This window comes from Magallana gigas, chromosome 6 (genome assembly GCF_963853765.1).
Source record: "Magallana gigas chromosome 6, xbMagGiga1.1, whole genome shotgun sequence".
NCBI classification, from domain to species: domain Eukaryota; kingdom Metazoa; phylum Mollusca; class Bivalvia; order Ostreida; family Ostreidae; genus Magallana; species Magallana gigas.
Window position 1 is genome coordinate 36,455,182 of NC_088858.1, and position 18,323 is coordinate 36,473,504.

The 18,323-nt window shown below is 32.9% G+C and overlaps 1 protein-coding gene across 5 annotated transcripts in view; it reads left to right on the top strand.

The window, feature by feature from the left end:
• Positions 1–18,323, top strand: part of LOC105327100 (protein amalgam) — a 31,325-nt gene extending 13,002 nt beyond the window's left edge. For 2 of the 5 annotated variants that reach the window (XM_066087679.1, XM_011427405.4), the window contains exons 2-9: positions 6,038–6,144; positions 10,508–10,712; positions 11,627–11,791; positions 12,563–12,691; positions 13,563–13,850; positions 14,318–14,446; positions 14,835–14,873; positions 16,337–18,323. In XM_066087679.1, the coding sequence (XP_065943751.1) occupies positions 6,038–6,144; positions 10,508–10,712; positions 11,627–11,791; positions 12,563–12,691; positions 13,563–13,850; positions 14,318–14,446; positions 14,835–14,873; positions 16,337–16,422 (1,148 nt within the window). In that variant the 3' untranslated portion in view covers positions 16,423–18,323. The remainder of the gene's footprint in view (positions 1–6,037; positions 6,145–10,507; positions 10,713–11,626; positions 11,792–12,562; positions 12,692–13,562; positions 13,851–14,317; positions 14,447–14,834; positions 14,874–16,336) is intronic. The other 3 variants (XM_066087680.1, XM_011427407.4, XM_011427408.4) reach the window with 2 other exon arrangements.

An 18,323-nucleotide genomic window follows, 5' to 3' on the forward strand; every position in this document is an offset into this window, starting at 1 on the left:
CTTGTATGCTTAAATTGTAGATGTTACTTGAAATATATATTCTCATTCTCTCTCTCTTTCTTTCTCTCTCTCCTTTTTCTTTCTCTCTCTATCCCCAATCAGATTGGCCCGTGAGTAAGATTAATGAGGAACTTAAGACCCCGGCAAATAAAAAGACGACATTCAGATTGTCATATTCGATTCTTTCCCCCATACAAATTGGTTTTCAATTGTTGAAAATCTCTCGCCGTCCTGGCGGCTGTCGATTTTCCATTGGCTACTGGCCTGATCCAGATGTTGGGAAACGTAAAAAGCTCTACCGACGCCAATAACATTGCGCCAGGTTATCTTCGATAGATATTGAAATTGTATCTACAATAAACTACTGTACTCTTATCGGAACACCCTGATCGGTTTGCAAATTTTAAGAAGTAGGTCTTTGTATCGCCATGAGCAAATACGTTTGTAAATGTCAATATCAATCAAACACGTAGATTTACTAAAGGAAATTTGAGAAATTTTCATGAAATTCTTGGCAGTTATGAATATCAAACGTACACATTTCTGTTTAACAACCTGTTCCACATGTATATGATGTAACTATTTTGATATTTTTTTTTTTTTTTTTGGGGGGGGGGGGGTTATCTGAGATGAATAATTAACATCTTCACATGTATTTCAAGTATATTCATTTATTTCATTAAAGTTAAAAATTTTCGGAGTATATGAAAATAACCGGAATACGGAATAGAAATACGGATAAAAGAGAACAGAGATATCTAGTTTTCTTGTCTTCTCAAAGCTGTGAAAGGCAGCTGATCCCATACAAAGCGATCCCAAAAGTTAATTACGGCTGGAAAGGTTCCACACCGGTATCAATATCAACCAAATATTAATGATCCAGTCACTAAATACCGCAGCGAATGGGGAAACATGTGTCACTCGAGCCCGACAAAATTAATATTTGGATTAGAAAATTCGGCTCCGTATCATAAAACAGATATTAGCCTATCCAGTGGATTGACAGACAGATTTATTGGGGATTTTTGATGGAAGGAAGGATTCTAGCTTTCCTCTTTCCCTGTCACAAGACGTGTTGATATTGCTGGGCTCTCTATATTTATTGTATGGAAGCGTGAGGATCACTTTATTTCATAGGAACAGCAAGTCTTTTCCGGGAGAAAATGATATACTGTGACGGCGAATAACAGATATTTGTATCGTCTGCTTTGTTCTTTTAAATTTCCTCATCCCTGCTAACAAAAGATCTATTAACATGTAAAACTAAATAACGGTGTGGGGTAGATTGTGTTACGGGGTTGATGGTATAAAAGATATGGATTGATATATTTTTATTTAAGTTAGCTGGAGTATAGTTAGTTCCCCTTTCGAATTAAATCCTGCACATGTACCGCATACACATCTACTTCAGTGCGGATTTGCAAATCGTCACAACATTTTGTGATAAAGTATTCCTTTATATTTAGGTAGTCACTAATCAGTGACAAAAATTCCTCATAAAATTTTGATGTTCCAAATTTATCTTTCTTTGGAAATATTGGTATATACGTTGTTGATCCTTAATTACTTAAAAACCATTAGATAGTCCTCACCACTTCCTCGTCCTTGTTTGATTTCAATTAACGGAATCGAATTACCTAATAAATATGTTTCCGTTATCGAATTATGAAACGTGTGGTAATGCCATTTGTTGAAAAGACATCGATGAAATCTAAATACCAGCGACGTGTGCCTCTTAATGCTGGTCAATAAATAGTTTGCTCTATAATCAAAGAGCACTGCAGTCATTATCGCTAGAAAACATACGATGCCGAAGACAGCCCGATTCCAACGTTACTGCACGAAAATACTAAATCTCTCTCTCTCTCTCTTTCTCTCTCTCTCTCTCTCTAATAAAAATTCAAACATGTGTTTTTGTTTCTAGAAAACCCATACTCAAAGTAAGAAATATATGAAGAGTTATAATCATGTAAGCACATTTGTATGAACAACTCTTTTTTAAAGTTTTTCTTTCTTCAAATAATTCGAAACTATCGATAACAATGCATTCAGGATTCTGTAACACAACTTTTGTACTTTTGTCTCTTTCCCAATAACAAGTTATTTTAAGTGACAAAGATAATGGCATAACACCTGGTAAATTTTCCGAAAAGAACGAAAACGTCAAACGTCACGTGGCAATGACGTAGCATTATCAATTTTCACATGACTCAAAATCAAGAAAGCCCTTGAATAACATCAAAATAAACAGTTAAGTAAACAAATGTATCAATCATACATTGGTGCATGTCCTGGTCATAAATTTTAGCAGAGCCCGTCATCCACTCAATGTTCAATGTTCACCAGTTATTCTTGGGGGTGTCGTAATTTTCATGCTTGTTTCTAACACATTGCCTGTGATATAAAACATTTTGATAACGAACTAATCATCAACTTTGAGCTGATGCATGCAGCAACAATCATCCACTGTGATTTGGTGCAATGTTAGGTGGGGTTATTTTCTATATGAACAAACATGTGTTTTGGTTTAAAAATACGGAGAAAGATACATTATTTTCAAATATTTTTATTAATTAGGACAGCCGGAGTCTAATTTTGTATTTTATCTTTAACCATGGGAAGTAAAAATTTCCCTAATGATGCTTCATATCAATTTATATTAATTAAAATTTAACCTGAATTTTTTTTTAATTAAGGTTACATATTTTCGTGGAATTTAAATGTAATTATATAGATAAACTTTCATATTAGTACATGTAATTTACTTATTTTAGTGAGATCTGTTGACTGTTATATCTATTTTATTTTATCAATGGTGATTTATTCTTCACCACACTCTTTCTGTTCGAAATATTAATTTTAAATATCATTAATATTATCACAAGCAGAGGAAATGGGCTAACAAATTGATCACAAATTGATCACTTGCAATTGTGTAAATTAGAAGTGTGCAACATATATTATCAGAAAATGGTTAACACATTTATTCTAGAATAAGAAAAAAACCATCCTTATTGGTAGAGCATGCACAATACAACCTTACAATCAAAGCATGGCAGATTAACACTTCGCAGTTCAAGATTCTTTAATTCGGAAACGAATTCTGAAGGATTTATTTTAGTTTGCACTGCTAGTAACCGAATCGATGAAATCAAGTATTCATCTTTCTTCATTGTTTTTCCTCCGATTAATGCCAAGTCTCTTTTGACAATATCCAGATAACCACAAACCATGCACAAATCTGTAATGAATGTACGCTCCTCATGAAATAAGGAAAAAAGGTTCTTTTAAAAAAAAGAGAGAGAGAGAGAGAGAGAGAGAGAGAGAGAGAGAGAGAGGGAGAGAGAGAGAGGATGTAGTCCTTCATTTAGAAAAAAAAATATTTGAGGTTGGTTGGGTAACATGGTGATGCTATAGAAGAAATGAATTTAACCCTCTTGATTAATAAAGTGAACGTCAACCGACATGAAAAACTATTTGCGAGATTATTCATAAAACGAACCATGGCTTTATAGTAAAATATATACTAGTATATACATGTACGTAAAATAAATGAAGCGGTATATTTTTTTTCCATAGACACCCGTCATTCTTGGCCTTGATTTCGTGAAATAAATTTTACGTAATCTTCCTAGGTTTTAATGATGTCCAGCACAATTACATGTACATATAAAGTTTGATGTCTTAAACATTCCTTTAATGAGCGGATCTAGAGAGATATCCCGGGAGGCCGACAACACCCCCAACCACACCGGAAAATTCAAATAGTCATTACAAACAGTAAACAGAAATATAACTGAAAATTCATCCTTGACCCCCATCCCTGGAAAACTGAATTTCCCCACGTACCCCTGTTGGAAAAGAATTCTCGATTGTCACATGCCCTTAAGCAAAAAACATCAATTTTGGTAATAACTTATTGCTAAATCATACTCCTTTTTTAAAAAAGGTTAGAGGCAGAATAATCACGAAATTACACGTTTAAACCAAAGATGAATGATAGTTACAAAAATGCCATAGGGCATTCTAAGTACTTCTACCACGAATAATTTTGTCGTTTGTCGCGAAATTTTACGTTGCCTTTTGAATTATAGATAGGGAGTTTAAACGATGCACTAGGACAATGTACGGTCAAAATCGTAACGAGACAGTTTTCATATGGAATTGGATAGCTGCAAAATAGTACATGTAGCTCAATGGTAAATTCGGATTAACGGACCATATAGCTACAGTTCAATCCATACAAAAATAGGTATATTTATTGCGCACTGTTTTGGACTTATTTTAAACCAATTTAGAAAAATTTTCTGTTAATACTTTCTGCGACATTTTACTTTAAATGTCTCTAAATAAGTTGACTCTGAATGTATTTTAAACACCTTCACCAGCACCGTAAATTGAAACGGCCTCGTTTGTTTACAGATAAAAATGAAAAAAAAAATGAGTAAATAAACTCTTGATCCAGCCCTTAATTTAACACACTTCACTTTCCGATGCGGTTACGGTGTTTCGGGAAAAAAACAACAACGGCGTGTTAAGGAATGAATCAGTATTAAAATATTTCAGGATTTTGGGCATGAAAATATTTACAGAACATATTTCTAAATTAGTTTATTAAGTCCAAAACCGTGCGCAAAATGGATGGAACTGTAGCTCTATGGTCCGTCAACCCGAATTTATTGTTGAGCTACGGTTCTGGAGCTAGAAATAGCACATTTCATGACCCCAGGTCCCACCGTCACTAATTTTTTTTGTATCATCCAACTAAATCACCAACTGACATTCTCAAAGGAAAAGTGCATTTAAATTTTAGGTCAAAATTCAGACTTGAGACAAAAATATTGATTAAGGAATGTTGATGTTGGCTGGGCAAGATTCCCCCTCGTATAAATCTTGAGGTGTTGATACAATTCTATTTTTACATATATTTGTTTTGGGTTTTTTATTCCAGGAAAGTCTAGCAAGTCTGTGTAGGTCTTATATGTACGTCATGCACAACAGTTCCTCAACCGGGAATATTGTTTTCAAGAATAAAATCCAATATTGTTTTTTTTCTCTCTGAAATCCTAGTTTCTTGACATGAAGAAATCGAGAAAAAGAAGTAATTTTGGGGAAGCAATTTCGAGTAGGAAACCGTATTGAATTCTTCGTAATTAGTTTTCTAGATGCCTCCGAAATAATTTTGACAAATATAATTTCTGAAACATTCTTTGGAAAAAGCAACCTCTTCCAGACAAGAGCATTTGTCTTTGCTCCTGTTGTGTTTAGGATCAATAGATTTAGCTCATTTGTTTCCAAGTTTTGCCGTTTGCAATAGATGAACCATTGGGGGTCATGTGTCAAAGGTCAGCCTAAGAAATTCATTAAGTAATTCATCGTCGTTCTATTGGGAAACGGGATATTTTGATGGATTTGGTATAAGTCACAAACCGTAATGACTCATGTCAATGGAGAACTATCGGCAGTACATCATAATGATTCCGTTCTAAGATCGGATCTGTGTCGTACAAATGCACGACAAGGCCGCTTTTGCCTGTGGTATTATCTACACGTAAAGCTGCTTTCAGAAACTATAAACCTAATAATGGCACTGTGCAATCACTTAGCGCATTAATAATTAACGTGGTCTTTGAAACAACATCCCTAAGAGAAACCCCTAAAACAAAAATGTCTGCGATTGTGATTTGATTATATACATAACATGTAAAGTCAAAGAAATAAAAGTGCGAATATTTTACAAACTTGGTTACCGTAGTTTTAATCCTTTAAAATTACATGCATGTAATGCGCTTGTGTGTAATTCGGCTTTTTCGATTTTCTGGCGATGGTTATTTAGACGAAATATTCATAAGTACATGTAGTATTCTACACTCATATATATAAGTGTGAATATCTAGACTTTTGTCTAGGTGAATGTTTTGTGGGTTGTTTTTTTCATTTATCTTTTTTCAAACACCAAGTCAAAAATACCCCACGAATGTTTCATCGCTGTTATTTGATATATAAATAACAAATGGTGTTTTCTTCTATTTTTCAGTAGAATCTCTAGAGCCTAGCTTTGACGACCCAGTCACCAATGTGACCGCCATTGCAGGAGACACGGTCACCTTACCATGCTCAGTCAAAAACTTGAAAGACTACAAAGTAAGCCATGACAAAGTATCTCATTGTAAAAAAGTTAATATTAATTTTATCAATTTGATTATACCTTTAAAAATAAAATTAATCATTGTTACCCTATAATGTCAACCTTTGTTTGAAATGTTCCCCCTTTTTGTATATTTTTAAAAGATATATACAAGGCAACAGATCTCTCTCTCTCTCTCTCTCTCTCTCTCTCTCTCTCTCTCTCTCTCTCTCTCTCTGAGAAGTTATCCGTCTTCTTTACTTGATAAATTGTGCATATCGTAGTTTACAGGGATACAGACGAATCATCATTATGATGCTTTAATCTAAAAAAAAATTGTTTCAGGGCATTGGTCCTTTGGTTTTAAATCATAAAGCTATGCTAAACTCGACAGTTGCAAACAGTGTCCGTAGAAGAAGCACCGTACTATAAGGATAACCTTAAGGATAACCTTTAATGAAAAAGATTCGTAAATCCCGATTTCTAAGGGATTTTATGAAAGAATGACAGGAACTATTATCCATACAATCCAGTAAAATTTACGAATGTGATTATAACATAAAACTTAATTTAAAATCCACAAATGCTGGCTGTTAAACTTGAACGGAACTCACCATTTCCAGGAGGTTTAAATAGTCTAAAAATGCCTTTCAAGCAAAACTCTGGAAATTCTAAATAGTAAGTTACAATGATACATTGAATTGATAAAATTACAATGAAACAAAGTAAACGGATTTACGATTCGTAAAATTCATCGCCTTCGCTATAATTTACATGTACTCTAAGTTTAGGCTCTTAATGCATGGATCCACCGAATCAGTTGACGTACGAACGACGAAAATGAGAAAACTTAATTGATGATTTGTACACATGAATTAATAAAGACAATGACATTACCGGAGCGTGTAATTCCAACCAAACCAATATAAATGGCGACATGGCATGTCAATGGCTCATCCCTATTTATAAAAGTCAACAGGTACAAATGGGCCGGAAATTGTCATTAGTATTGTACTGATAGTGGGCTTAGTTCCGGGATCATCGTAATAGGTTCGCTTCTCAATCGTCGTTACAATTAAGACTTGGCGAAATAAGAGGCCCAAGTCTTAATCAAAGTCTAAAAAATCAAGGGAAAGTGTTCCTATGCATAGAAATCTTTCAAATCATCTCACACAATTTTATGACCTCATAATAATTGATGAAAGGGATGGGATGTTGGGTATTTAAACAAAATTATGGGAAAAGTAATGATATCGAACTAACTTTTCTTATTTTGAATCATCATATTCAATATATAAATAATAAATAAACTTAAGAGATGATCCTACAATATGCATCAACGGCTTATATCTATCATCCAAAAAAAAAAAGAAGATGAAAAACATGATCTATAAAGATCTCGACACTTCGACATATGTAATAGTCTCTATGGAGATTTTTATCTGCAAATGACGATCTTTGGTATACGATGGGGAGTTTTTATGAATAGGATTTACCGTATAACAGTCATCGCACAGACCACAGACCATTATATTCCACAACACTGAATCATCATACGTTATACCCTCTGTTCTTGGTTCATGTTCAGCAACCTCAGGGAATACGGGCAACATTACTTAGCCTTATATGTAAGAGAATACTCGGGCCTACGGTCTAACATAATGATTCTGTAATAAAAAAGAGAACTTAATTCTATGTGTTGTTAACTATGTGGTTTAAAGTTGGAAACGCGATAAGTTTCCATGATAATTGAATGTTGGGCAGCTTACTGATTTATGGAGCTAAATGAAAACCAATTTTCTGGGGAAGTATATAAGCTCCAAACGTGGTTTAGCTAGGCCAGTTATTTATATATATTTTTCAATTCATTATGTAATCTTATAATTGTTTTTGTTTTCCTTTCATCGCGTTGTTCATAGAATTTTTCAAAGAGAATACAGGGCGCTTATATGTGCTGGAATTCTCATCGGAAACTTGATCCCAGATGATCGTTGTGGAAGAGATGTAGGAATATGCAGTTTTAATGTACGATTGAAATAAAGATTGATGGCATTTGTCAGTCTGACGTTCTGTATAGCAATTACCTGTATTTATTGTATGTCTTAGTGAGTAAATGCCGTATTCATGCCAATCAGAAGGTTAATTTGATCTTGACACGACATCTGCATGAGCAGAAAAATTAACACCGGACTCTCAATGCAAAAGTCAAACTGTATTTTATATATATATATATATATATATATATATATATATATATATATATATATATATATATATATATATATATATATATATATATATATATATATATATAAAAAGATTCAGCTTCAATAATTCTATCGATGGAATGCTTAATTTCCTTTTTTAAGGCCGATTATGTTTTACACTTCTAAAGTGCATATCATTAAATCTTTTGAAAAAAAAAACATTATTCGTACGCAAATGTTCAAGCTAAAAATATATATTGTTGAGATTTTTTTTATTATATTGATTCCCGAAGTCAAACACTTGTGTCTATGACAATAAATGAATTATAGGTAATAGACCTTTTCTATTATTGTTTTTTTAAAATTAAAATATCAATTCAAATACCAGGCTAAAAAGATTGTGCTCACTTTCAAATATTATCTTTTTTTTCATTCCCTACAGTGGTGGTGCAAACCATACAAAAATGGCATAGCTGGAATAGTACACAAAACAAAAACTGTTATCATCTCATAATTTTTAAATGCAAAAGCAAGGTTTTTCATCTCCGTCTTTATCTAACTCGAATTTTCTCAGGTGTACTCATTTTGAATTTTACATGAATTAGCATTTGTTTCTTAGAAATCAAACTTAGTCTACTTACCAACAGATCGTGCATGTTCAAGTCATGGGATAAAACCACAAAAATGTTTTCTTTGACAAATGAGTATACTGTAAAATTATCAAAAATTCGAGGTGACCAATTTTCGTGGATGGTCAATTCTTTAGATATTTTCAGAGATGAATGTTTGGGGGTTCGCTGCAATGTAAATTGGAAAAAAATCTATATTTCGTTGTTGATGTTTATTCGTAGAATGTTATTTTGTGAGTGAGATCAGCAAAATTCGCGAAAATTAACCCCTGCAAATCATAATAATTTTCGTGTTATTTGGGTAGATTTTGGACAAATAATGTTTGAAAATGAAAAGAATGCCACAGTTCGTAAAATCATATAAGAATAAAAGACGCATTCCTGGTCCTACATGTTTCCTTAGCGTTCTATTTCCGTGACGAGTACGATTAAGCCTTCAAGAAACATTATCGTATCATAGTTTTAGCTAGTCTCAGTTGCACTGTAAACCGCGCCAATGTAATTGAAGTCGACCATAAAAGATGAAATATTTCCCAGGGGCATAACTTTTGTTGTTCTGTAATATGTGTTATTAATATTTCATGACACATTCTCCTCCCTACCAAATACAAAGCTCGTCTGATGAAAACCCATTTAAATTAGACTCGTAAACCGAGCATCACTGTGCTGATAATTCGCTTTGAAAATTTATTCCAGTTCATGCCAGCGAAACTGGAATCGGGATTCTATATAAATTCTTAATTCATTTAGAACAAACCCTCCTTTAAATTATAAAAAAATACCCACAAAAATCTAGAAACGACCGAATGACTCTCTCATTTTTTTATGTTGTGTTATTTACAATTAGAGATAAATTAGTGTTTATCGTGCATTATTAAAAAAGGGGTCTATTGCAAACTGCACAGAGGAGAGAAATAGCCATTATGCTTTTGCGTTCGCTAGACATTCGCTTTAAAACGGTTATAAATCTTTTGGAATGTCAATTCATCTGCATGTAGGGGACCTGCAGTGACAACCTTTTCCTTGAGGGGGTTGCTTGTCGAGTTTTCTCTTGTATCCTCTTAGCACCTCCGTCCGAGTGGTAACACTGCAGCTTGTACGATACCTCAGAGATTATGACAACGGTCTTACAATAAAGTGAATGCTTTTTAGAAGTCCTTTTAAAATGATGCAGGTCAACAGTAAAGTCTAGCATTATCATCCTAGGAATAAATGGCGTTTATTTTCTAAACTGTCATCCCGGTTTTTTTTTAAATATTTCAAACATTAAAATGTTAAAATGTAAAAAGAAAACTACATTTTTTGTATATAAATGAAAAATCGCGTTAAATATTGCATCGACCACGGTATCTATTCTAAATTTAGCTTGATTGTTTTGCATTTAGTTCGTTGTTTCTGTGTCTCAGTCGTATGCATAAAAGTATTTTGTATTCCGTTTCATCCTTGACCTTTCAAAACGAGAAATGACACTAGCTTAATTGCCAGTCGGTTATCAAAAATCTTGTGAAAGAAAATTCTGCGAGTAAAAATAACATTATTTGCAGGTGATGTGGTTAGATCACAGAACAAAAACACTCACCCTGGAGGCGAGAAGAATCATAGCAGACGAGAGGATCACTATAGAGAGACCTGATATCGGGGACTGGAACCTATATATACACGGGGTGGAACTCTCCGATGCCGGGAAGTACATGTGTCAGGTCAACACCGTACCAGTCAAAATCAAATACGTCATTCTTACAGTCCACGGTAAGGAAACGCTGCAACATTACCTCATTCACTGTTCCTACCAATTCCTTTACAGATGGGCAACATCTACAAACATGCTCCGGTTCTGTGTGTTTTTTTAAATTGCAGAAAATTAAATTATAAAGGATGAATTTAATTTTTACTTACGTTATACGAGTATAGCGTAACTATGGACAATTTACGATTTTTTATTAGCCGCAACGTAAACTGCACCAAGTTATGTTATATCGTAAAACATGGGTAGAAATTAAATTAATTTCTTAAAGACACACAAGACATTCCTCATTTAATAATTTTCACTGATATATTATTCCTTATTTATTAACATGTAAACCTGTTAATTTCCATAAATTCAGGGTACGTTACTTGGCTAGTTTTGGAGCTAGAATACATGTTTTTAGAATTTTTCTTTATATTACATGCAAAATGCATTTGACTGCTTATAAATAAAATCATGGTATATATTTTCATTTGAACACTTTATATTTAAAAAAAAAAATAGTATCATAAAACACGAAAATATAATAACGGAATCACTTAGTGGAATTCCTCACATTGTGGAAATAGTAAAAAAAAAATAGGGGGGGGGGGGGGGCGATGGAAGATAGGTCGCGTCTGACCTTAATTTAAAAGGTTAACTCGTTTTGCAAGATATAGGACTTTAAACTTTAGCAAAATTGCTGTTTTGTTAAAGCAAATGTTACAGCATGTACAGTGAATGAATATTTTTTTTTATTTAACCATGTCTGTTAATCTTTTTAAATATTACTATTATGCAGCATTTAACGAGGAATCGATTGTTTTTATTAAGAAACATACGATTCAAAATCTGCAGAAATAGCAACTTCATTATCATTGATAATTTGGAAAAAAGTGGAGAATCGAAGGTATTCATGACTTATGTGATATCATAGAGCCCCCTGAAATTATTCCGGAACTCTCGAGTAAGGAGGAGGTGTTCGTGAGGGAAAGTGACACGGTCCAGCTGGTCTGTAACGTGACGGGGGTCCCAACGCCGACCGTCAGATGGTACAAGAAGTCAACAAACAGAAGGCCCTACGGTTATAACGATAAAGAAAGTATGCTGCTTATTTTGATTTATTTGATCGCCAGTAAATGAAACACCTCATGCATCCATGTATTGATAAAAAAAAATAGCATCGTCATTTTTAAGAAATAATTATTTAAAAATTATCAATACATTAATATTTTATTGGTTTTAAAGGGACCTGGACACGGTTTCAGATAGAAATTTTATATTTGATTTCTATGTATAAAATAGTTTACTTTTGTATTTTGAATGATTAACCAAAATTTGAATGTTAGTAGTCATACAGAGGTAAGAAGTCGTTGTTATGTAAACAAAGCTTATTTAATGGCAATTTCTTTATCAAAATAACTTGTGGAAACAAAATAGACTGATTCAATGGGTTCATAAATAATTTCATCACAAGAAACAACAACATCAGATTGAAACTTATACCAATACAACAACTATGTAAACATTAACAAGACTCGAGTTTTGTTTACAAAACAAAGAACTTGCTTGTAACTCAATATTTGACTTTCAAGTTTTGTCAAAGCATTAAAAACATCTATATTAACAATTCTGGACATAAAAATTGAAAAAATAAATTTTGAAATTGTTTAGATCAAATCGTGTCCAAGTCCCTTTAATTTTTGTAAAGTTTTAAACAATTGTGCCATTGTTTTTTTTTGTTTTTTTGTTTTTGGTTTTTTTTTGTATTTAAGCATATATTTCAAATAATTAATTTCACGGGTGTTTTGTACTACTTGAATAATTTGTAAGTGTAAATTGTTGCACTCAGGACATAATCCTCCCTTTTTAGTGATAGGCCATGACGGAATGGTGCTCCGTATACGTAACATAAGCCGCTACTGTGATGACGTGTACCAGTGCGTCGCTGACAATGGCGTCAACCTCCCAAAAAGTAGAGAGATAAAAGTCACTGTGCAGTGTAAGTATGGAGTCATTTTTATAAGACCTTGGACTTCCGGTAGGATGTAACTATTTACCCTTTGCATCAAAACAAAGTTAAAGTGGTGCTGTTCTTTAGCGAAACATGCACAGATTACGTAGACACAACACGAGAGTCGCCGACAGGGAAATAGACAGGTTTACGTCACATTGTTGTATGACATCTACCCCAAGTCCAAAGTCTTGTTGAAATGGCTCAATTAGTCTAGAATGGAGAAACTGTTTCGACTGAACAACCTTGCTTGGATCTCTTAGATTTCTTTCTTTGTCGATGTTGTTGAAATACTCTGTATCCATGACAATGATATTTCAATGTCCTTTCTTGATATGTTTCTAATGATCACAAGTAAAAATTTTCAGCAAGGCTCTTTTTGATCGAGTCATATAGATGATGTATTTAAAATTTTAGATGCAAAAGTCAAAACCAAAATTAACATACAGTAATTAATAATCTTGATATTTATTACCGGGAAATATATGTACATGTACATGATAATAATTTTAAGATGAACTATTTAGATTTTCCAGTGTCTTTGTCTATGATAATTCTACGAATCGATTTTGTAATGTATAGTCCGATACATTTCATCAATTACTATTATAAAAATTTAATCGTATAATTGCTGAAAATTATAATTAAGTAAGTAATATAAGGAATAAGGAATCATTCTTTTAATATCATGAGGTGATCTTATACGATCGGGGTGAGCAAATCTATCATTAAGCCCTTTGGGTTTTATTAGATGGGATCACCCCCGGCCGTATTTGATCACCTCATAATACTATAAGAATGATTTCTTTTTCCTTAAATATATTTTTCCTGTTAAATTTGCTTTAAATTTACATTACAGTTCCACCTGAAATACATTTGCCAACCAAAAAGTTAAGTCAGGCGGTCGGTAAGGAGACCATTTTAAATTGTGAGGTGACGTCTAACCCCAGCATGTACAGTGCGTGGACAAGGGATGGCATTACTATTCAAAACAGTGACAAATTTAAAATCGATCTTTATGAAGATTACAAAAATACGATGACTCTGAGCATGAAAATCTCTGATATTCAGAAACCTGATTTTGGCGTTTACCGCTGCGAGGCGCAGAATGAGTTTGGTCGAGATTTTAAGGATTTCTTTCTCTATGGTAAAAACATTTTACATGTACAATATATTGATTTTATTTGCTGCTAATAACTGATTACATGTATATATTCAAAAGCCCCTTCACCATTCCCCCCTCCCTCATAATTGTTGCAGAGAAAAGTTTTTATTGGCCCACTTATTATTTTATATAACAACGACGAATGTCTTTCAGAAACTGAAGGTTTGTATCAATTTTTGTAAGCAGGAGTGTGTTTAATAAGTACCCTTTAAAGAATAAAACCTAATCACAACCATGGGCAAAAAAGATATTATAAAATTAAGATATTTTTTTTTTGGGGGGGGGGGGGGGGGGCTTTTTAATTTTGCGCTTTAAAGGAATCTGCAATGATACCAGAGACATAAATAACTTTTGTTATTTATGTCTCTGATGATACCTAACCCCAAACTTTAAAATGTATTTTTACTGTATAACTTTTGCTATTCTTGTGTTTTTTGTTTATTTCTCAGAGCTGGTAACAACTACCCCATCACCTTCCACCCCCAGTGCTGTCACCACCACCACGCCCGTTCACGTGTACGTCTTCACTTGGACTCCATCGGTCAGGACCTACACACCCAGACGGGAATACCATAGCAGTGAGTCCATAGTTTGTGTCTTAAAAAAACCCACTACAAGATGGCATTGCGTATCAGGTTTTAAGTTTAGGTCAAGAACAAACTGACAACTGCATGCTTGTTTATTTTTTAAATAAAAAAGGTACGGTTGCAATACTGTCTTTCACTATTTAGGTCTAGTTCAGGACTATTGACAATTAAAAATTGTTAATTACATTGTAGTAAAAGACAATAGTATTAATGCCTACTGTAGAATTTCGTTTTTTTTTCGTGTTGTTTATAAGAAGTAAATAAATGCATAATAACGAAATAGATTTCACGTGTAAATATATATATACATACTGTTGTGAGCTCTTGATCGGGTATGCGCAGTTTTATCAAATAAGTTTGTTTTGTTTTATTTTAATAGAGGATCGGCCCCCTCTTGCTACAAAAAAGAAACCTAAAGGTTAGCTTAATTAAGTTCTTCTTATTTATGTTTTTTTTTTTTTTTTGTTACTCCTGTCCACTTGTATTTTTTAATAAATCACGGGAATTTTCTGCTTTGGCAGGAGTGAAATTTTAAAAGTTTAAATTCTATTGTATTTTGTTTTGATGGGCGGGGTTTGGATCGTCCCATTTCATCGTGACCAGCAAAAGATACAATACTTTCTTTTCAGCTTTATTCACTCTTGTTCACTTTTCTATCCCTTTTTTTACTTTATAAATTTGTACTCTCCTTTTCAAAAACGTTTATAGAATCTGAATACATTTATACCTGTCTGTGCAGTGAATCTTTGTAAAATATATTTCTGCAGTGTTTTTGACCGCGTGCGTATAAATACCGAATAATAATGAAGTTCAAATCTATTTTATTTGCTCAAAGCAAATATATATTGGCAAAGGAGGAACAAACTTACAGAATAAACATAGACATAAATAGTCAGTGGTGCAGGAAAAGGGGAAGGAAAAAAAGGATGTAAAACAGAAATCAGTACTTTAATTTTTGGCGCCAAATATTATATTACATAAAAAATTCAAACATCAAATAAATGAGCTGTGTTACTTTAAAGGACGTGTAATTGCACTTGTTTTTGTAGTTTATGTGCAAAATTTTACATTTAAAAAAATCATTTCGGTATCACTTAATTCAAAAACTTTAAACAATTCTGTCTGATTACTTAAATAATTAATGCCATTTGAAAATTTCCATCTTTTCTGTCAAAATGCAAAGCTAAATTACAAATGATAAAATGGGAAAATTCACTATTTCACTTATGTAAAACATGGGTTTTTTTTTTAAAGTACAAAACATTTATTATTTTAATATAACAATACTTCCAAGTTGTGTCAAAAATCATATAATGTTTATGAATTCGACACTGCGTTTTCCATCTTATCAGATTACATTCTTTACAGGAAAATATATTTCTGTTCTGTATTTTGAGGTGAACGGACTGTAAACTTTGGCATTTTGTATGTAAAGGATTGTTTTTAAATAACTTCCCAACAAAGCATAAAACTGGGTAGTTGTTTTTTTAAATTAAATTTTATCGAAATTACCCGAAATTGGAATGAATGTGCTCACAAAGATCGTAAATGTATATTTTGGAAAAAAGAACAGATTAAGCGCACACTATAGCCCTACCCTACTTTATCAAAGAACCCACTTGGTACATATAGTATACTATTAATAGTACGTTATTGTCAAAGTTACAGTACATCTCGTTGTAATACGAGTATCATTACGTTTTGGCATACGATTAGTTAACACCTTTTTCCAAAACAAAAAAATAATGTTCCATTCTTATTTAATCAAAGTTTTACATTTTAATTGCGTATATATCTTGTTGAGCAGAAATAAGTACTGTTTCATAAACATCTTAGTGCAAATGTACTCACCTACAGATTTTTTTCACCCTTTTCTTATAGGTAGGAACGGACAGCCTCGGTTTCTACCCAACAACACGTTTTATTTGATTGGACTATTGACGACTCTTTCTGTGATAATAAAATGATCGGATTTTTTTTATCATCTGATACGTCGAGCATTAAAGGGATTCGGAGACATCTTGTGATCTTGCTACAAAACCAGAGAACACAATTTCAAAGGAAGTGACACCTTCTCCAGATTAGAAAAACTTACGTTTCAGTTACTACAATCTATAAATGAGCCATAGTTTGCATAATTAAACATGAAAACTGAACGAGAGGAAAGAAGAAGAAATGATTTTGGACTGTCCTCAAAATTAAGGTACCATTAGGCGTGGAAAGTGAATCGTGTCTTATTTTCGCAGAAGATGTGTCAAAGTGATGTAAAAAAAAAATGACACTGGATTTTTTTTTAATATTGCTTAAACTTATTATCAATGAAAACCCCTATAAAATGCACCGTACCATTAAACTATATATTTCATTCATTTTATTGAAAAAATCCTAATGTAAATGATATGGGTATGGTTGGTATATTCGAAATGTTTGAAATTGTGTAATAGCGAGTTTTAGTGGTGTTTGTGAATGTATGTTTTGTGGTTTACCATCTGTTATTCTCTCTTGGTAATGAGAACTTTCAATTATGAATATCATTCCATGTACATGTATACATATACTATGAGTCAGTTGCTTTTCTTTATTCTATCATTTCTATCCCATCCAGGGTCTGCAAATGCAACTTTAGAAGAAAAAAAATACACGCCGTTATGTATTTACATGCATACATTTCCAACAACAACAATATAAAAAAAAACTTGATCAGATCTAAAAAAAAAAAAAAAAAAAAAAAAAAAAAAAGAATTAAGTCATTTGTTTACAATGCGTGGTAGAACATGTAGAATAAACGTCATGTATTTTATCAGCTGCAAACTCTGTGAAACAGAGAAGAAAATTACTTGGCATTATTTAGCACTATTTTTTTCCAGCAGAAATAAACCAGCGGCCAGAAGCTGTTGGAGGGCTCCTTTTTACACGAGATTCAATACAAACCCAACCGCTTTATTTCGAAATCTGACACCATAACAATCGGTTTTACGATATTAATCAACGCATTTAAAATTCAAAACCAAAATGTCCGTTTGATTTTGATCTTTGATATAATAAAACTTAATATTGCCAGAAATCTGATAGCTTTATTGTTTCAATTATTGGGGAATAAAGAGAGCGAGTCATTTGACTTCCGAAAACAATATTCTTGTCTTTTTATAATGAAATAAGTCATAAGTCACGTGGTATCTCTTTGTCGTTTGCAAAAGTGGATCATAATTGCTATATTACATTACATGAAATGCTTATTAACTAAAGCACTGCGCCTGATTATTATACATTTTTGTATTTACTTTTTCGTGATCTATTGAACTGCCATGTGGGTAGAAAAATTGTTTATAATTCCATTTTAAATGCTCTGTATTTGAACTTATATCTGCTATCTATTCTGCGTGGTATATTGCAGAGAGGGAGAGAGAAAACGAGAGAGAGAGAGAGAGAGAGAGAGAGAGAGAGAGAGAGAGAGAGAGAGAGAGAGAGAGAGAGAGAGAGAGAGAGAGAGTTACACATATCTATGATTACATTAAATATTGGTACGGATGAAATAAATACAATGTGATGATGCAACTCGTATACATTAATCGTATCAAACATTATTCAAAGAAATTTAATTTCTCATACTGTTTGTGGCAGTTAAGAAATGAAAGCAAATAACAGAACTGTTTTTATTTGTGTAACTATTATACTGTTGTATCTAGTTGTTTCTGCGTAAATGTGTGAGTGTTATCATATAGCTAACGCGCTGAGAGGGAAATACATGTACTGGCATATACAATTAGGAACACATTTGTATGGACAACTGTCATCATTATGTAATTCTGGCACAATGAGACTCTTTTTTTTTGTTTCAAATTCCAATAAAACTGATTATTAAAATTAA